Source organism: Chelmon rostratus, chromosome 17 (genome assembly GCF_017976325.1).
Source record: "Chelmon rostratus isolate fCheRos1 chromosome 17, fCheRos1.pri, whole genome shotgun sequence".
In the NCBI taxonomy this organism is placed as follows: Eukaryota; Metazoa; Chordata; class Actinopteri; order Chaetodontiformes; family Chaetodontidae; genus Chelmon; species Chelmon rostratus.
In genome coordinates, this window is record NC_055674.1 from 8,035,285 (window position 1) to 8,055,784 (window position 20,500).

The window sequence follows — 20,500 nt, forward strand, 5'->3', positions numbered from 1 at the left end:
ACACAAAAACACCATCTCATTAAACAAACTACTGAACTTTTTACAAGGAATTAAGAAGGCTATAAAAAAAAAAAAAAAAAAAAAAAAACAGCCTTTAAAGTAAAGCTTGTTTTGATACTATGCAAGTCCCTTTGCCTGAAATTGTGGACAGCATCACTTTAGTGAGATGTCAAACATTAAAAAGCAGCCTATGGCTGCCACTGAAAACTGGCCAAACCATCTGTAGCACTGCTGATACACCACACTCAATACAAGAATAAAAGAAATGCTTCAGAGACTTCATTTGCTAATTAACCATTTTTTCTCACTGTACAAGTTTTTCAACAGGAAATTAAAAGTCAAATTAAAAAAAAGGAAAAGTAAAAACTTAATTTAACAACACACTAAAATCATATATATATATACACACACACACAAACAGGAAAAAAAAAAAAAAAACAACCACCAAGAATTCCCATAGAGTGACACAACTGTCCAGATAGCAACAGGCTGCACTCCCCAGCACCCTCCAGGGGTCACTCACAGGAGTACACAGGGGACAAATCCAAGGACCACCAGGCTGAAGTTCATTGGAAAAGACCAGAGGAGATGCCATTGTGTCCTGGCTGTTGAATGGCTACTCATACAGCAAGAAGCATTCAGTTGCATTTAGAAAATACGCTTACGCTTAAGGTAGGAGTCTGCATAATGGCCACCAAGGCCCTGCGAGTGCTGGCCCACATAGCTGCCCTCAGGACTTGGCTCCGGAGATGGGATCAGGCGGGAGAACACACGCTTGTGGCTACCAATGGGAGTCTATAATGGTCAAAAAAATGAAAAATTAAAAAAAAACAAGCTTGGTCTAAAAGCAAAACAAACAAACAAAAAAAACATCTATAAAAAGTCAAGAGTGAAAAAACAAAGACAAGAAAGTGTCTAAATTACCTTCACAGGATTCCCCAGGCCTGGAGGGTAGTTGGCGGTGTGACTCACAGGAGGCATTCCCACAGCCTGAGGACAAACAACCAACTCTCAGTGACCTAGACTTCTACTGAGGCTCCAGCACTCACGGCGCAACATTAATTATTGAGCATGGACTTATTCTGGGAACTTGACCCTCCACTTTTCATCTCTTCCAGCGCTACACACATATCTTAATGTTCTTGCAATGAGACATCTAATCAATTGTTTGAAACCAAAACAGAGGTTAATTTTAAAAAGAAAGACCATATCAGTCCAAAGCCTCAGGCTTACCCTGTTGAGGTGGGTGGTTGGGAGGCTGACATTACTGGAAGCCTCAGGCCCTGAGCTGAAGTAAGACAAGGGTGGGCTGGGAGGGTAACCGAAGTGGGAAAACCGCTCACTGTAGTCAGGGTGACGAGAGAGCTGCAGAGACAAACAGGTTCACAACTGTCTTACTATTGGACAGAATGCATGTCATTTAACAACACTGAACATGTGCTTTAGCAGTCTTGAAATGTTGGACTCGACACTACCTGCTGGCCAAATCCTGCCAAGGCCCCAGTATCAAGGTTCTCCTGCTGTTCATACAAGTGGGCCAGGGGATCCTGAGGGGAAACACCAGATGGGCATCAGAGCATATAATGTAAAATCCAGCCTATCCAGCCACACCTATTATATTAATGTCAAAAGAATAAAAATTGTAAAAAAAAGTTCTGTGGACAAAGCAGTAGAAATCTGGTGGTTACCTGGTGTAGGGGAGGATATTCTGGGCTGTAGGAATCCTGGTAGCGCAGGTTGTAATTTGGCTGTATGCTCTGGTGTGTGTGCTGGTTGGACACATTACTTAATGTTGGCCTCCTCCTATAGGGGTGAGGTCTGCAGCTTCCTCCTGAGTAGGGGAGGGCAGGAATACATTACATGCTGGAGTATATTTTCCTGAATATCTGAGTTCATGTAGCAAGCAAGAAGAGACTGCTAAAAAGGAATATCACAAGCACGTAGTGCAAAAAAAGCACCTCACCTGAGGGAAAAACATTGTTGACACTGAGGAAAGCACTCTGGGGAAGGTTCACATCTTTGGGAGGATCTCCGAGTATGGATACCTGACAGGAGGGGAGAGGGTGATTTGTTTTTGACATAGCCAATAAATAAAACAAACTAACAAAAAAAGAAAAAAAAAATCTCTCTCATTTACACTTGAGTAGAAAGCTGAACCAGAACACAAGAGGCAGAGAGCATATTATGGAAATTACTTCGGAACTCACCCCTTGTGCTGTGAGGCCATCTGCCCCCATCATGCCACCCATCAGGGGCATGGAGATGCCCTGCAGGGTGGGAGAGGAAGTCTGTGGGAAGGTGCATGCTGCTGTGGGGGACTCCTGCTCCCTTGCCAGTGATCTGCCAAGTGGCATTGCCTTTAGGGGGTTTAGAGGATCTGTCTGAAGACCAAGACCCGGGACGACACCACCTAGGGGAATTTGAGGCATGACTGCAAATTACAATTAATGTCATCTTAATATTCAATATGAGTGGCTACTGCTCATGCAGTTTTCATTTAAAAATCAGCACATAACTAACATACCTAATCATGCACATGTTAACACTTTAGATCTATGGCGTTCAACAACACAACACACAGCATCTTGACCAAAGTACTCAGCTGAAACCACGATTAACACGCAAAGAGTGCTACAGATGTTCAGCACCATAAGCAAAGCTAAAACTTGCAGTCTGTGGCTTAAAGAGCTACGGCTTGAGTCGGCGGATGCCTAACCTTGGGGCAGGTCTCCGAGCAGATGGACTCCCTGCTGGACAGGCAGAGCAGCCAGAGGATTCTCCCCAATGAGTCCTGCCTGCTGGCCAAAAGAGAGAGCAGAGGTCAGTGTCACAAGAGGGTCACACAGCCTGGCTATGACACTCAAGCAGTGAAAGACTGCTGAACTACACGAGCACACTTAATTAGAGGCTTACTCACTGCACACGAAATTATGTCTTTACAGAATGGGTATTTACACTTTTTGTGCACAATGGAGCAGTACACCCACCACATCACTCAGCACCACTCAAAAGTACACCCTACACATACACAAAAACAAACCTCACACTTTCCGAGCTAGCACTTACCTACCCGGCACTGTGTTTCTATCACCAATCACACAGACCAGGATCCATCTAGCTTCACCACCAACTCACACAGTGATAGCCAAACACACACACACCATGATCACTCACACAAGGCACTAGAGGGTTTTCTTTATTGTGCAGCACCTGAGCCCATAGAAGATGATTTCCCAGAAAGGCTTGCTAATGGTTAAGAGGGAAAAAGCAGAAAAGGTTGGGGGAGGATGTAGAAGAGGGTGAATCAAAACAGGTTGAGTTGCAAGGAGGCATGTGTCAGGGAAAAGGTTTGAAAGGGAGACATACCTGCTGGGCCTTTGCCTGGTTCTGTAGGAGCATCTGGAGCAGGGCGGCAGAGAGGGCAGGGTTGGCCAGCAAGGGCATTGTCGGGGCTGCCCCGAGGAGGCCTGCAAACAAAGAGCATGAGGGTCCACACCACCAGAACAAATCGATAAGGTGTTTGTGGGAACCCCTTACCTTGTTTGTGTCCCTGTGACAGTGGGTTGAGCAGCATCTTGAGGGTGGCAGGGTTATTGAGGCCTGTCAGTATCTGCATGGCGGTTGGATCAGGGAGGAGACCTTTACCCCTATTCACAGCCTTGAAGGGAGGGGCAACAGGACAGACAATCAGCACAAGTGCAATAGCAAACTGGATGGTACCTTTGGACACATGAATACAGCACATCAGCTTGACTTAAATACCATGGTTTGGGCAGCAATCAGAGCAGCCAACATGCTTCTTCCAGGAGGCCCAGGGGCACAGAAGGACACCCTGATGTGTGTCCCACCCAGCAGTCTGCCATCAATGAGTCGCTGTGCCTCCTCGGCCATCTCAGCTGTGGCAAACTCCAACACAGCAAACCGCCGAAAACTTCCATCTTGTCCCTGAGCCAACTGTGGGGGGGGGGGGGGGGGGGGACAACTGTTTTAATCTCACAGGCACATGATTAGCCCAAGTTCTGCTGCCGGTAAATACAGAACACACAAGGTATGGGCTGTCTGGCAGGCCTGTGGTTACACCCTGGACATTCAGAACACATGAGTACAACATCTAAAAGCACTTTTATGTTGGAAATGCCATGTAAAACCCTTGAAATGTACCAAAAATCATTGCTCAAGCTAAATTAAAAGTGATGTTGGAAATCTCCCAACAGAAGGTTTTGTTTAAATAATAACGTAGCGACTCCCTAATGGGTGGCAGGCAGTCAATTCTGAAGCATTGACAGGTTCTCATATAAGCCTTTCAGTTAGGATTCAGATAATTTAGTTTTCCAAGTCCCAAAAATGTTTTTGTTCGTTTGTTTTTAAATCTGTATTTAGCAAGAAAAATGACCATAAATAATGAGGATTGGAACTCTCCACTCATGATTATGACTCATTCAGAGTTTGGCAAACTTTACACCATCCACAGCATTTTATTTCTGGTCACAATAATTCCAGATTGAATCTGAAAACTTTGTAAACATCAAATCATGTCTTAAATGTTCATAATTACTAAGAGAAAAGTCCATCATATGGCTTTTAAATATCCTTTCAAGGACTTTAAATTCAACATCTGTCACTGGATGTGGTCTCATGATTTAATATCAGGTTTCATCATTTCATACCAGGCTAGTTGTATCTTAAACTAGTGCTGTGAGCAAAACACATTCTCTTGAATCATCACATGATCCTTAATCATCACTGCCTTTGCCACAATCCTAAAAAACCATGGAACCAGCAGAAAAGTACTACTATGTGTGTCGTGCTAAAAGGACACCCCTCTCTCTCATTCCAGAAAGGCCTACTGAATGACACCACCTGGGGAAGTCAGGTGGTCATCACCATAGAAACCAGCAATGCTCATTGCTATAGAAACTTTGAGTGACCACAGGAGAACTGGGGTAAAGGTGAAAAGTACTGAAAGATCAAATATGGAATACAATTTTACAAAGTGATTCCTGTCATTCAGAAGCCTTAAGTGCTCACACTTCTGGCTTTGCATAGCATAAATCAAAAGCTACACACAAAAACTGGTTATAAGAATTATTATTACAGCTGGGAGGGTGTATTCAGATTGCAAGCCAATGCTCAAGGAAAAGTGGTGTAAGGCTGCAACTGACAAATATTTTCATAATCCATTAATTGCCAATTTGTTTTTCAGTGAATCTTTCATCTGTAAAACACAGACAAAAAAGTAGAAAATGAACTTCATAATTACAGGCTGATTCCAAAAAGTTGGGATGCTGTGTAAAATGTAAATAAAAAACAGACTGCAATCATTTCAAACAAAACGTGTTTACCGACAACGGTTTTCCGAAGTGTTCCTGAGCCCATGTAGGAACATCCTTTATACAATTGTGTATTTAAAATGGTGAACCTCGCTCCATTCTTGCTTGTGAGCGAGCCAAGGATACCCAATCATGATACCATCACCTGTTACCAATTAACCTGTTTACCTGTGGAATGTTCCAAACAGGTGTTTTGGACCATTCCACAACTTTCCCAGTTTTTATTGCGCTTGTCCAAACTTGTTTGAAATGTGTTGTTGGCATCAAATTCAGAATAAGCATATATTTACAAAAATCAATGACAACAAGGTAAAACAGTCTTGTTTTTGTTGCTCCTGTCCCAACTTGTTTCAAACATGCTGCTGCATCCAATTCAGAATAAGCAGATATTTACTAAAATCTAATAGGTTAATGAGGTAAACATTAAATATACTGTCTTTATACCGTTTTGTTCACATTCTGTTTTATTTATGTTTTACACAACTTCTTTGATTTTGAGGGTTCTACTGAGTGACATCATCAAATCTTTTGACTGATCTGCAGTCAAAAAAATCCCAAAACAAGAAATGTACTATGCTTTCTGAAAAGCAGAAAGTCTATTTGAAAATCTTGGACCATGAAATGTTTGGCATTTTCGCTTGAAAAAAAAAAAAGAGAAAAAAAAAAAGACTTACATGATTGATTATCAGAATAGTTGTAGATTACTTGATCAGTTAGAAAATCAATAGATTAATAAAATAATGTAGCAGGCATAAAATACTACTTGGATAATGTATTCTTCTAGAATCATATCAATTTGACATGTGTTTGTGTGTGGTGAATTTGACCTGGCAGAAGACTGGCGCATGGGTGTCAGCCAAGGCGTTGCGGAGGTCTTGGGCTGTCAGCAGGCTCTGGGGCAGGCGGTCCACACACAGGCATTTAGAATGCAGCAGTGGGTATGTGAGGGAGCCCACCTCAGTCCAGTGGACGTACAACATGCGGGAGCCCAGCTGCTTTCCCAACAGCTCTGACTTGGCCCTGGCCGCAGAGTCCTTCTTCATGTACTCCACAAAGCCATAGCCCTTGGAATGCCCTGTGGAGGTGCTGTACACCAGAAAGCAGCGCTCCAGGTTACCAAAGGGTCGCACCAACTCCTCAAACTGCTGCTGGGTGAAAGCACAGGGCAAGTTGGCGATGCATAGAAGAGCGTCTGTTGGCTGCAGCTGCACAGAGATCTCCCTGTCCCGTAGTACATGCTGATGGAAGTCTTTGATGGCACACTGTGCCTGTTCCCCATTGAGCAGTGTCACAAATGCTGAGGGTGATGGGGGACAGGGGGAGGAAGAGACAAACACAATTTGGTGTAAGTGGGGGGGGGGGTGACATTTGTTCAGTCTGTATGAAGAGAAAGCAATTTTCATACACAGCAGGTCTCAGGTGGCAACCCTCAGTTGTGATACTGTTCCTCCTTTAGCAGGTCTGAATAAAGACAATGCTGGTGGCACAATGTCACCACACACCAGCTTTTATGTCAATGTGCAATATTTCCCTTATTGAGACTACAATGGTTGCCATAGCAGCTGTCAAGAATCAAAGGCATTTTATCTCACCAAACATCATGTTGATAGCTAAAAAGTCACATCTAAACCTGGCTTTTAAAGGTATTGGCACCCACTTTTAGAATGTCTAACAATGTGACAGACTGTCGTGATTGTGCAGACAGGTTTACTAAAGCCCCATAGGGTGCTGCTCCATGTCAAGCAAACATCCTGTTACCTGCAGTTTTAAAGAGAAGCAGAAGGGGTGGGGGGGTTGCAGTCATGTCTGAAAGAATTAAGGTAACATAACCTTTTTATAAGCCAACTATAAATTTGACTGCTTATCTGCCACAGCAGTTTTGTGAATACCAGACACATCTGGCTCATTCTTTTTTTGGCCTATTGTCATCAGTCACTTTCTGGTGAAATATTGCACTGCTTGTCAATGTGCAGCACTTTAAATGCATAGTCTAAACTGGTGTTTTTTTTGTTGTTGTTTTTAAATCAGGTTTTTTTTGCCGGATAACCTTTCTTGCTGAGAAACTTTCACAACAGCTCGCTGTCTCTGTCAGTGCTGCCAGAGTTAGCAGTGTTGTACACTACACAGATTTTAGTCACACCTCCACACAGCTCGAATACATACCAGCACATAACAATTGGGGCATAATTAGTTCAATTTACTTAAAGACACCTAATATTGTCACCCCTAGTGATGAAATACTGGAGCACACTGATAATATAAAAGTCTTTACTGATGGTGTACATGAACTAAGGTTTTGATGCCAAAAGTGTCTGCTCTGGGAGCTCTTTGTTCCTTCTGTTCAGCATTTTCCTTGGAGTCAAGGACCTTTTCCTTTTTGTGAAGAAAGTCCTTTAAATTGTGAAGCAATTCCTCCTCGTCGTTAAGACTGTAGCAAACAGTGAACTGCTTTGAATGCAGACAACCCGAGTTGATTATACACCTATCAAATTTGTTTAATCCTTTTTTTTCCCCTAATATTCATAGATTATGTGATATTTTCTTCACTTCTTTAAACTGGACATGCAATGACTGACATGATGGACAAACATTCAGACCAACCTGTGCCCTTGTATTTGTCAACAAAGCAGTACTTCAAGTCATAGTTTCCCAACAGCTCATGGACCTCCTGTAAATAAGAACACAATCACATCAAGACATTTAAATTCATCATTGCACAGTGCATTACAACTCTTTAGCCGGGGTATCCAACATAATGACTTTCTAAATTGCAGATTTTGGCACAACATCATTACCAATTGCTTAATTGTACATTTTGGTAATCACATAATTAACTAATTCATGTCCATTGGGAAACTAGCAACAAGTGCACCTGTGGAGGTGAAGTGAAAAAGTGAGTCATTGTTGTCGGAGAAATTGTTCTGTGCTGCTTTTGACCATTCACAAACGAATAGCGATGCTGTCTAGCATTTTCTGAAACGTTTTGTCTCCACACCTTCCACCTTTTGTTATATTGCAACTCACATCTCGAACTCCCACTACTCTCCCCCGCCCCCCTCCATGTGAACAATGGTACCGCCCGCAGGCCCAGCGCTCCCCACGAGTCAGGCACGTTCCAAAAAATGTGGCATCATGAGTAAATCACTGACTGGTTGATAAAAACCAAACACCAGTTTACACAACAGATGGGCTTGTGAAAAAGTTCCAGTGCACCTGTGACCCCCCGTGAGGAAAGTATAATCGCCGACAGTTTGGTTTGCACACTTGAATGGTGGAAAAAACACGAATATCAAAGTTACCAAATTGATACCTTCGAGGCCGAACTGGCAGGTCATACAGGCCACAGATGACCATTATTGACAGTTATCGGACCACCTGGCAGTAAACCTATTCCGTTTTTGTCGGCAAATGCAAACGAATTAAAACAATACTAATGATATTCGGCGGCTGCCAATGAACTGTTTACTCTCAGTTGAACCAGTTGTATATTCAAAAAAGCAAAATATTGCACCAAACAAAGTTACAGACAGCTAACGAGTTAAAAGGCTAGCAGGCTAACAGGTAGCATGGCAGGCACACTGGAGCTAGGCTAAGGTTAGCCAAACCCGTCAGTCAATCATTCAACAATTTAAACCTCCAATTGGTAAGTACTTTTTACCTTACCTGATTGCTAACGTCGGAGGGCAGGTTTTTTATGATAATTTTTCTACGGTTGTAAAACTCTCGGCGAGTTCTCTCTAAGCGGTTCTCTATTTCTTCGGGGCTCAATGAAGTCAAGTCCTCGTCGACCCTCCGCTGACACTCGCGTTCCGATGTTGAGTCCTCTCCGCCGGGTTCGAGTTCGGGATGTCGGCGTTCTCCGGGCATCCAGTTTTCATGATCCACACCGAGGTCGTAATTTTCATGAAGCGGACGAGAGGCGAAACTGAGTCCTGTGTCTGTGCTCTCATCTCTGGCAGCTGTGCTAACAGACACGGCGGCCGCCATCACTCAATTTGGTGGAAGTTTTATCTGTCTGGAAAGTCACTCAGATTTGAGCAGTTTAAACAATACACACATGGCCCCAGCACAGCTTCTCATTGGACGAGAGGGGGACGCATTCTCCATGACTACGACGTAACAGAGGGCGGGGCGGGGCCACCGCTGTTTTCTGTGCTCAAAACTGGTTTTAAATGCTGCAGATTACTCAGTGGCGCATTAATATCAATCAGGGCTGTGAAAGTAATTGTTAGGTCCCCCTTTGATTTCAATTAAACTTCAGCCCAGTTAAAAAAATAAGTTTATAATCACAGTTTTATTTTCTCTCAACCCTAAGCATGAATTTCTGTGTTGGATAAGATATAAAGATTTGGTCTTCACAGTCCGGGCAGTGCTGTCTGGAGAGGCCAGTACCATTGGAAACTGATTTTGGACCCAGATCAAATGGAGCCAATGCTTCATGACAAAACACCATCCAGATACAATACGGCCATGAATGCTGCTTGTTGACTGCGTATTGGAGAAAGTCAGACAGGAGACAGTCTTATTGCCACAATGCACATCCGCTCCATAGCATTCACGCAGTGTCTCGGCTAATAAAAAAAATAGTACTAGGCGGCACTTTCCTCCGAACACATGATGAGATGCTTGCAGCAGGTCTGTCATGTTGACAATATGGATGGTAGTATAAATCAGTTCAATGTTTAAGCAGCAGTGTTCTTCTTCTTTTTTGTCCCTCTGCTCTAAGATTGAAGATGTTTTATTGGCAATTAAACTGGTGTGGTGCATTCAGTGGTGCCACACGTCTTAATCTTCAAGTTTGCACTTCCTGTCCTACCTGGTGGCACGTGCACAGGCACTTAAATGATCAAGACAAAATAGGGCATTAGGAAAGACCATACTCTGAATCTGAGACCTGTTTGTGAGACATTTTAAGGCAGAATGAGAGGGATTTGTCGGTTGGGATTGGTAAACGCCACATTCAAAGTTGGCTCCTCCTCCAGGGTTTAACGACGCCAGAAGCGCACGCCCCCCTGACAGTGGTTGCCAGTAGGAGATCGATCGCCAAAGTATTGATACTACTGGTATGAAGTCTTGAGCATAGCGTACGTAGGATCGATAAAAAAAAAAAAAAAAATGGATCCATCACGTTAGATCCTGGGAACATGAAAAGTCTTCTCAGTGCGGCAAAATTTGCATTTCTTCTGCTGTCGTGTGCATGTGCACAGTGATCTCTTCTTAAGTCCAGATAACTGACATTATGAACATTTGTTATTTACCATTAAAAACTGTGTTTAAACATGCGTGTGATTAAGTCATTAACACAGAGGGGTATAAAGAAACGTTTTATATTTGTCTGGTAAATAATTTGAAGTTAATTAGAATATATTCAGTGGTAGCCTATTAATACTACATTCACCTCATAAATCATGACCAATTTCTCTCAGATTGTACATTAGCTGATTTTAACAATGAAAGATATTGATATTGGTATTCATCATCTTACTTAGTATCAGATTAAAACCAAATCCTGTGGTATTGCCCACCCCTAAGTTGCTAGAACACAGCCCAGTGTACCACCTGCAGCCCTCACATCCTGTGCACTCTTATTGGCTGGGGGGCTACAGACCCACTGCCCAAAAACTGATGAGCAGAAATACCCTGAACATAGCAAAATAAGAAAATATGCTGTCAGACACTTCTAATGACATTATGCGCCTATCAGTGGCAAAAAACAAGCACTTTTGGTGGACATACTTTGAGAGATGCATTTGCTCCCAAAGGTTACATTGCAGCCATTGCAGTCTGTTTCTGAGCTGCCAGCTGAGGCGACCTACTGGACCAATTTGAGAAATATTTGTCCCTACTAGTCATTTATACCCCAATGCTGGAATTACCCTTTAGTATAGAAATTGTTTCAATACATCCCTAAGGTAGCCATCACTTTATTCTAAAGAATATAATAAGAGAAGCAGGGCACACGTCATATTATTTCACTAATATGTGAAGTGATAAAATGGCAAGATTTCGTCTCTTACTTTTTAGTCTTGGTGTAGTGTGGCAGAGGCATATGCATCCATCTGTTTGTCTTTAATGAAAGGACGTGAAAAATAGTTTATTATTACATTCTGTATTTGTTCTTCTGGTTTACACAAAAATGAAAGGCCAAGTAAACATACACTCAAAAAACTTACAAAAATGAAACTTAAAATGCAATTTAGTAATTCCCAACCTTACAGGAATTCTTAATACTTACTGTGATGTATGCAAATCTATAACTTTTCAAAGACAAAAGTTGACACCCAGTGGCTGAATGTCCAGGACATCACCTTTCCTGATGACGTTCAACTCGCCAGCCAAGAAAAAACACTGACTGATTCAATGTGTTAATATCACATATGAGTGTGCTTTTATCAAAAAGAAACCTACAGTATAAAGACATCTATGTAAATGGCAGCAGGCATTGCACAGAAGGAGAAACATTATTGGCTATCCTGTAATATACAGTTGCCAAAGTGGCAAAGTGACGACGTGCTGACTAGATCTTCAGCGTCGTGTTCAGCAAATCTGAGACAAGGAAAAGTTTATATTAGACTGCCAGTCGTATGTTCGGCGAATAGCCTCAAACTTCTCGATGAGGGATCTGAATGACGGCCGTTGTTTCGGATCTGCTGCCCAACACTGCTCCATTAACAGCTTCACCTGTTGGTTTAAAAAAAAAAAAAAGTAGTCATGGCTGGGTACTCATAATGCCAACAAAATTTCAATTTCGTTTAACATGCATATAATATTACCTCATGTGGGCAGTCTTTGGGACAAGGCAATCGCAGATTTTTCTCCAAAAGTTTGATGAGTACCATTACAGTCATTTGTCCCTGGGTTGCCTCCATCATTTCACAGAACTTCTACAAAAAACACATAAGAGTACACTGTGCATTTAATACAAGGATTCGAAATTTACTTCATTAGTCTCACATGAAAATATATAGTATGTAGGTCTGAGCTTGCTGTAAGAGGCCAGTAATGACGTACTGTTGGAGGGTTTTGGCGGTGGTCACAGCGGGTCAGGATCTCATACAACGTTACGCCAAAGGACCAAATGTCAGAGGAAAAGGAAAATTTACTCTCCTTCAAGCACTCAATGGCATACCTATGCAGTACAAAAAAAAGTTTAGTGGCCAAAGTCATGGAACAAAGCGTTGAATAACACTGTTAAGCGCTGCATGAACTCACCAGAACACAGGACTGTCCCCATGCTCACGGACGCGATAGTAGATCTCGCCTTCAGGGATGTATTTCGACAGGCCAAAGTCTCCAATCTTTACCAAACTGTCATTTTCCACTAAGACGTTGCGGGCAGCTAGGTCTCGATGGATGTATCGCTTTGAGTGCAAGTACTCCATACCCTGAGAGTGGGATAAAATTACAGACAGGGGACAAAATGGATTTAAAAAGTTCATTTTAAAACTTTAAATATCAATGTCTGTTCCTAAAATTATATATATATAAAATTGGACACCAGTGACTTGTTGGGCTTCTGTATTTAGGGCACTTCTCCTCCCTCTTGCTGTACTGTATATCTGTGTTCTTTTATGCGTTGTACTATGCCTTGCAGAGACAAAATAAAGTTGAAAATTGATGTTGTGTGGCTCTATAGATGTTAATGTCTGTGTCAGTTGGTCTGTCCACCACTTTATTCCAGACTGAAACATCTCAACAACTATTGGATGGGCTTAATGTGATGGATTGCCTGTTTCAGGCAATTTCTAGTGAAAGTAAGCTCGTACACATCTTCTGACAGAAGGGGAACAGAATACAGACACGTCTGCATTTTGCACACCGCATCAGGACATCTGTAAAATCAAATGCAAAAGTATATGATTAGCACAAAACTACAAAAAAACCCCCTAAACTCACCTGACAGATCTGCTGAGCAAACATAAGGCACTGGGGCACACCCAGTTTACGTTTGGGAAGGTACTCTCGCAGACTCCCCAGAGGAAGGTACTCCATTATTAGCTGCACCACTTGTCCTCCTGCCAATGAACAATGGCAACAGAGCTTTTATCCTCCTATTCCATTACTTTTCAAAGGCAAGAATAACCTGTTGCCTATCATGGTGCTTAAGGGGCTATAGTGCTCAGCATGCAGCGTGTTGAAAGCTCACAATATTGACATACAATGGAAACCGTGTTGCACTTCAAATAGATTTTCAATATTTGCAGAGGAACAACAGAGATCAAAAATCAATTCCCTGAATCATCCACTGAGCACTGCAAGCTAAAAGAGTCTTGGGCAAGCACTCCTTAGCACATGCACACACTGCATGTTGTCGTATATTTCAGAAATATATCTGAAGCAGACAGATGAGGACTCACCCAGTTCAGTACAACAGCCTTTGTACTTGACAATGTTGTCGTGATAAAGGCACTTCAGGATCTCGATCTCCTTCATCCAACCTTCCACATTGCCATTCTCTTGTTTCAAAGCCTTCACTGCTACATGTTCTCCTGTCCCATCATTGGCCGGATCATACAAGTAGAGAGTTACCTTTCCAAAGTGGCCCTGAAGATAGAACAATGAGCAGTGCGTCACTCAATAACATACAGAAAAAGAAAACTACGGGTGACAGGGTATTAGAACTCACCTCTCCTAGGTCTCGCATCTTTTTCAGGTAGCGTTTATGGAACATGCTCGGGTCTTTGTCAGGGAGAGTTTCACTTGGGGATATATCAGGATCTGTTTGCAGAAAAAAAGCATTATGTTAAGGTACCAAAGTAGGTTGAAAAACGAAAAAAAAACTAAGGTGAGAAAATAAAAACCCACTTTTGTTCATGATTTCAGTGAGCTTTCTGAGCACAGTGCGGAACGAAGGCCTCTCCACAGGCTCGTACGTCAAACACATGCTGATAAAGCTGGCCAGTTCCTGGGAGGATGGTTCAGCTAGACGGCCCTTTTGCTGGTAAAAGCGCTCTTTCTGTTAGGGGAAAAAGGCTCTGGTGTTAGAATCAGAGATCAGAAGGATAAAATAGGCAGGTGCAGCCTGTGGCTGTTGGAACATAAATAAAAGGCCTACCTCAGACAATGTGCTGCCACTCATGGGAAGATCACCGTTGTTGCAGATTTCGAGCAGTGTGGCGCCAAAGCTCCACTGGTCAGAAGCATTGCCAATGGATGTACCACTGTCGACACACTCAGGGGCAATCCACGGGATACGCTCAAGACGCTCTGCAGTGGAGAATAGCGATAATAAAACTAACAGAAGCTATATGTATCATTTTAAGGCATCTTAAATCTCCACGAACTCCTTGAAGAAATCCACAGAACAACAGAATTTAGTTTAATATGGATCAAAGTTAGAGAAAACTGATTATTTTTGCTCTAATTTCTTTTTAAATTGCCCATAGTTCAATTAAAATACGAGTTATACACCAGAAAAAATACCGACTAAAAACTCTACAAAGTTGCTCTTCTTTGCTCATGTACTATTTTGGATAGCCATAAATGGCAGATTATGAGATGAAAGAGCAAAACAACAGGAAACAGAAGTGGCCTGGTTTAAGTTTCCTGTTTCCTAAATCTGATTAAAAAAAGGCAAAACGGTACACAAAATACAGAATACCTGACGCTGATTGAGTAGGAAGGTTTTCTTGTAAAGTGAGATTAATTATGACTTTCTGTTTAATCAGCTGCTGGTACTGACCTTCCCGTGACAGGACACTCAGGGCAATTCCTGGGTCACTCAGCTTGACAAAAGGAGTAGTACCATGCTCCAGACCACGCCTTGCCACTAGAATGTTCTTGGCACACACGTTTCCATGAACCAGCCGTTTGGTCTCCTACAATGATAAAAACGGCATTGGCATTAACTTTTCTGGTTAGAATACGTTTAACACAAACTATTAAGGCTATTCAGTCAAAAGGCAAAAATGAAATTCACTTGCAGCACTTATCTTAAAGTTTCGTCTGATAATACGATTATTTCATTTCCTGCCTGCAGCTCAGACTCAAACCTTGGTGTCCAGTTGGAAAGCTGCACAATATTTTCCCCATTGGCCTCCGGCAGCTGATTGTAAAGTGTAAGACTATCTGGGTTTAAATTATATAGCACTTGTATTACTTTACTATCATTTCACTTGAATGACCACTTAGCTGTGATTAGAATGGACTGCATTTATATAGTGCTTTTTTAGTATTACTGACCACTCAAAGTGCTTGACAACGCAACACACACCTCAAGCTGGTGTTCAGTATCTTGCCCAAGGACACTTCAAGAGCCAGGAATTGAACCACCAACATTCTGATAAGAAGACGACCCACAGCCACCCCACAAGCTTACAACAGTTAGTACTTGACAGTCTCCCATTCAAGTATTAACCAGGCCCGACACTGCTTACCTTCCAAGATCGGATGAGATCAGGCATGTTTAGGGTGCTACGGCCGAAAGTGAAGCATATCTAACTATAATATTTGGCATACAAAGAAAAAGTAGCGTTTGAACTCACAAGATAACTGAGGGCACTGGCAAGTTGTTTTGCAACAATGAATTTCCACTGAGTAGTCACTGATGCCTTTTCTTTGCGAAGGAAAACATCCAAAGGCCCAAACTCCACAAATTCTTCCGCCATGATGTCTGTAACGGTAGAAACAAGTGTGACAGGTCCAGTCTCTGGTACAGCCAAAAGCAAAAATGTAAACAAGTAGCATCCTTCTTAAAATAGAACAGCGTAGGTGTGATTTTCCATTTGCTTTGTGGTTCACTTGGTATTCAAATCATGAATTTGAGTATAAACACATATCATTATATGTAATGGGGAAGCAGCAAACAAGGAAGTCATGCAGCTAACAGTAGAGGTGTGTTTGTGAATATGAACAGTGTTATTGCTCTTACTCTCAGATCCTTTGAAGGACACACCGTGTACAAACACCAGATGGCTGTGGGATACCTGGCTCATGAGACTTGCAGTTTCAAAAAATGCCTTAGAAAGACAAAAGGAAGGAATATTGAAAGATTAAACTATCACAGATATTATTTTGAGTGTTGGTTACCATTAATGTAAACACCACAAGGCTTACTAGTGCAATGTCTTTGTGGCTTTGGTCTAGAATCTTGAGAACCACTTGGATCCCTTTGCGGTCAGTGAAGTTGTTGTTGAACTCATCATCTTCTCCACTGTCTCCTCCACCTCGCACCAGCAGACGTCCTGAGTAGATGTTAGTTCTGGTCCCACGGCCCAAATGCTGTTCCTGCTCATAAACACAACACCTGCTAGTCAGTCAAAGAGCTGAGAGCTTGTCAGGTGGTACAGATGGAGGTGTGGAGGTGGCAAGTGGGTCTCATCACCTGTACAATCTCTATGTCCTTGATCTGGTGGAAGCACAGCTGGGTCATGTTCAAGGACAATGCATCAGTGTTAACACGGTGATCGACACCTTGCCTCCTCACCAAAAGGTTGGATAGCTCTACATCACATACAAACTGATGTTAAGACCCAAATATCCCACAATAAAAAGCAACATGAGCAACATAAAGCAGCAAAACATGTCAATAATCGAAAAGCCTAATAAACACAAACCTGCTTGTCTTGGCAAGATGCATTTTTTGACAGTGAAGCTGTCCGAGCCAGACTTGAGTACAAAGGTCTTGAGGCTGTCTGTGAGCTCCTTCAGACTGGAGAATTTTCGGTCCCAGCCCTCCAGAATGAACACTGAACCTTCGTGCTGTATCCGAAACTGCTTGTGGCTCGGCATCGCTCCATTCTATGAGCCACACGTACGTATGTATAAACACAGTGGCTGAAAATTTTCACCATCACTGCAGCACAATAGTTTCCAGTGAGGAGCGTGGGTGCCGACTTACCTCATTTCTGTTCAGGACAGCTAAGATGATGCGGTGATAGTCGAGAGCACTCCAACGTACGAGGAAAGCTCCGTCCTCTGCTGCCTCCTTTTTCAGCTTCAGCAGCACAAAATCATCACTGGAAACACACCAGAGTTGAGATACGAGACACAGCCTTTCTTTCTAACCTGTTTGTGTCTGTATGTGCAAGTATAAAAAGAGGAGAAAACTCACTGCATAGGTCCATGCAGTCCATTTGCTTCACTCAGCACTACCCTTGGGGGAGCCACTTCATGACAAAGATAGTGGTGGGCGTCTGCAGTCAGCCGGTAGTATCCATCTAGGAGGGAGATGAAGGAACCGGCCTCCTGGCGGGAGTTCATCTGAACCTCCTACATACACGTACAGAAACCACTAGCTTACAATCAGAGCTCCCACCCACAGACACATACAAATTCAAAACATAATAAAATGCCCGAAGCGTAACAAAACCCTCTTATAGTCAAAAACATATAGAGAATATATGAGTATCTATGCAGTACATTCAGAGACTTTGAAGACTGAGTAATCTGTTCAGCAGAAAGCGCAATATACAGTATATGAATTGGACTAATGTATCACAAGCACATTTACCAATTAAATTAATGTACTGCAGCTTTTACATAAAAGGGTAAACAGCTACTCTCACCATGCAGTGATTGTCCTGAGTGCTAATGCACACATTAGCTCCAGTGATGGCTATGTGAGTTATTTCAGGGAAATCACAGAAGGAGGTCCATTTATCGGGAGCGCTTGCATTCGGTTGGCTGGACTGTTTTGTTTTCCTCATGTAGTTCAGAGAGTCGTTCCTGAAGTAAGTGTTCGCCTGTGCCTAGGTGAAGAGGCAGAATGGATAGAGAGTGCCACACCAGCAGAATGCACAACATGTCACAGTATTAGACCATCAGAAGCTTGAAACTGTGTTTTGACAAACCTTCTGAACGGACACCTTCCTCCACTGAATCCCCTTGATGCCGGTCACCATTATTTCATGTGTGGTGGGAGCTCTGAAGTGGTCTTTCGAGGCACCCTGTGCATGAGTGGTGTTTGAGTAAGAGCTACTTCCATCCCCGTCCTCTCTCAGTTCCAGGTGGGATACAGGGAAGGTCTCTACACCAAAACGTGGTGCCAAGTGCTCGAGAGTGGAGATGTACTTATACATGATCTCGTGGGTGCCCAGTCGCCCTTTATCCACAGTGTGTTGCTGGAAGGTGCGCACAAACTCTGCAAACACGCGCCGGATCCTGATTTTCGTCAGGAAGTTGTCTTTAGAAATGTGTTTGGCGAAAGACCTTGGAATGCAGCGTAAGAAGCTGAAAAGGAGACACTTCAATGTTACCTGGATTCAGTGATTAAATTTGATTAGAAGAAGCTTTGATGATCAAAAGGAGAAACTGGATTGTCACAGCAGCTGAAAACAGGATAGAAATAACAGTACAACAAGCAAACTAATTATAATGAGATAATACACGTCTTTCGTCAGAACATATTCAAATTAATAGAGACATTTCAAAATCTTTGCTGACAAATTTACAGATTGAAGTGCAATTCGTCACTGTTATTTTTCCACAATTTTAGCTGGATGATTAAAAACTAATAGCTTTAACATCATATGACTTGACCTTGCCATATTCACTCCTTTCAAAGTGATTACCTGATTCTTTTGGCGACATCTTGTAAGGTACAGCCTGTTTGCATGGCCTGGTGTGACAGGTGAAGTACCGCCATCCCCAAGCTCTCGTTTTTAAAGCGACTCAGCTCCTCCTCTGACTCAATGTCTTCCATCTGCACTACTTCGTTCACAAACTCATATTTAGCCTTTTGGAGACGCAAGAAGCCAGTGGGTTAGGAACTTCACTATGGTGAGCACAACAAAAAAACTGATGCACACTGAGCCAAAAGCATAATGTTAAAACACGAACCTGGGAGAATAAGTACTCCAAGGATGTGATTTCAAGTAGAGGAGAAACCCCCTGATCAGTCCCAGATCTGACAGCATAACGGGACACAGTTGGCTCCTCCTCGTTAAGTCCATGCCAATTCCGAAAGTAATACCTAAGTACAAGGACAACAGACAGCCATTGTGAATATACACAGTGTGTTTCATCTGCCTTGCTAATACAGTATTATATAAACACAGACTAACCTCATACAGTAGAGAAGTACCAGGCTTGAATTGTCCTCTGGACAGAAGCTGTGGCTTGGACTGTACCAGCAGCGTGACAGTGGGTTGTACAAAGCAAACAACACATGGCACAGGGGAGTTATCCCTGGGGAATAAACACTGAGGTTACACACGTGCAAACAGCAGGCTAAATCACTGCAGGAAAATAAACCGCTTTTATTTAGTGAAGGTGTATTTGGTCATGGCTGGCACTCTCACCCACAGCCTCTGCGGCCGAGATGCACAGCTCCTCTGCTGTGACTTCTCCTGCTGTGTGGGACAAAAATCTTTCCCCTTCTTTTGTCCAGAAAAGGTAAACATGGATGCCCTGATCCTGAGGAGGCTCGCACAGGCCAGAATATGCCCCTGGTCTTGAACGCGTGGACCACCCACTTCTAGACATGGTGACAACCGAATATCTGACGGACACACGCACACATACACAAATGTAAACCAATGCATATGACTGTTAGGCTATTCAGCTGTTGCGTTGGATAAAATCACGCAACGTTATGCATTAAGGTCTGCGTAAACACAAACGTAAGATCAATTTTAACGCGACAGCTTGTGCGTTTATGAAATAACATTCGGGAGGTCTCATTTTATACGATGGTAACGGAACAAAACTAGGCAGGTTAACAAATGACAAGCAATTAGAAATGCTGACGGTAGTCAGTATTACACGGATGGATTTGTCATTAGGCCTTCCGGGGTTTACAGCACATTCATCTTATTGGTTACAGCTACATTACACAATACTCTATTGCCTTGTACCGAACAAATGGTAATTAATCTCATATAAATGTGTACAACATATAAATGTGTATAACACACATTGGCTGTGTCCTCCTCGTATAACGTTATTTCACAGAGTATCGGATGCCATGACAAGGAAAAAACTGTTATATGAACATCTCTGCTACATTAGCAACGTATGTGACTATGAAGTACTTACCATTTAATGTCGAGCTTCCGAGAACGTTTCATAGAAAAACACATCCAAAGATGAACCGACAGTCGGACTTCATTCCGCGTGTACTTCCCCTTTCGCCTACACTCCAACTACCACAGTTGACAAACTGCTTCCCGAAACCAGCGCGATCACGCCCTCCAGGCGCGTTCAAGCACGTACGCACGAGCTGACCTTTC

General features: G+C 42.7%; 2 protein-coding genes across 3 annotated transcripts; both read right to left on the reverse strand.

Moving 5' to 3' along the window:
- Positions 1-451: 451 nt before the first annotated feature.
- On the reverse strand, positions 452-9,319 carry raver1 (ribonucleoprotein, PTB-binding 1). Of its 2 annotated transcripts, none has more exons than XM_041957334.1 (14): positions 8,994-9,319; positions 7,932-7,998; positions 6,158-6,627; positions 3,763-3,954; positions 3,538-3,658; positions 3,367-3,467; positions 2,717-2,795; positions 2,208-2,410; positions 1,964-2,045; positions 1,689-1,831; positions 1,476-1,547; positions 1,234-1,365; positions 925-990; positions 452-795 (listed from the first exon to the last, which is right to left on the reverse strand). In XM_041957334.1, exons 1-14 carry the CDS (start codon positions 9,315-9,317, stop codon positions 649-651), a joined length of 2,199 nt encoding a protein of 732 aa, XP_041813268.1. In that variant the 5' UTR covers positions 9,318-9,319; the 3' UTR covers positions 452-648. The 2 variants fall into 2 exon arrangements, with proteins under 2 accessions (XP_041813268.1, XP_041813267.1); XM_041957333.1 differs by having other exon boundaries at positions 2,717-2,798.
- Positions 9,320-11,376: 2,057 nt separating this feature from the next.
- Positions 11,377-20,432, reverse strand: tyk2 (tyrosine kinase 2). Its single transcript, XM_041956316.1, has 24 exons — positions 20,307-20,432; positions 19,571-19,770; positions 19,334-19,457; positions 19,110-19,242; positions 18,842-19,005; positions 18,122-18,500; positions 17,837-18,019; positions 17,383-17,540; positions 17,170-17,287; positions 16,886-17,069; positions 16,654-16,772; positions 16,386-16,556; positions 16,201-16,288; positions 15,815-15,942; positions 15,013-15,148; positions 14,386-14,537; positions 14,136-14,286; positions 13,957-14,048; positions 13,688-13,874; positions 13,227-13,345; positions 12,543-12,715; positions 12,342-12,459; positions 12,104-12,214; positions 11,377-12,011 (listed from the first exon to the last, which is right to left on the reverse strand). The coding sequence occupies exons 2-24, from the start codon at positions 19,752-19,754 to the stop codon at positions 11,868-11,870; spliced, it is 3,516 nt and encodes a 1,171-aa protein (XP_041812250.1). The 5' UTR covers positions 19,755-19,770; positions 20,307-20,432; the 3' UTR covers positions 11,377-11,867.
- Between the last annotated feature and the right edge of the window lie 68 nt (positions 20,433-20,500).

Coding starts and splice junctions, on each gene's coding strand:
- raver1 (XM_041957333.1), bottom strand. CDS start 9,317: ATGGCGGCCGCCGTGTCTGTTAGCACAGCTGCCAGAGATGAGAGCACA. Junction 3,659..3,762: donor TGATTGCTGCCCAAACCATG/GTATTTAAGTCA, acceptor CCTCCCTTCAAG/GCTGTGAATAGGGGTAAAGG. Junction 1,366..1,475: donor TGGCAGGATTTGGCCAGCAG/GTAGTGTCGAGT, acceptor TTGTCTCTGCAG/CTCTCTCGTCACCCTGACTA.
- tyk2 (XM_041956316.1), bottom strand. CDS start 19,754: ATGTCTAGAAGTGGGTGGTCCACGCGTTCAAGACCAGGGGCATATTCT. Junction 13,346..13,687: donor AGGCTGTTGTACTGAACTGG/GTGAGTCCTCAT, acceptor GTTCATTGGCAG/GAGGACAAGTGGTGCAGCTA. Junction 12,716..13,226: donor TTGCTCAGCAGATCTGTCAG/GTGAGTTTAGGG, acceptor TCCCACTCTCAG/GGTATGGAGTACTTGCACTC.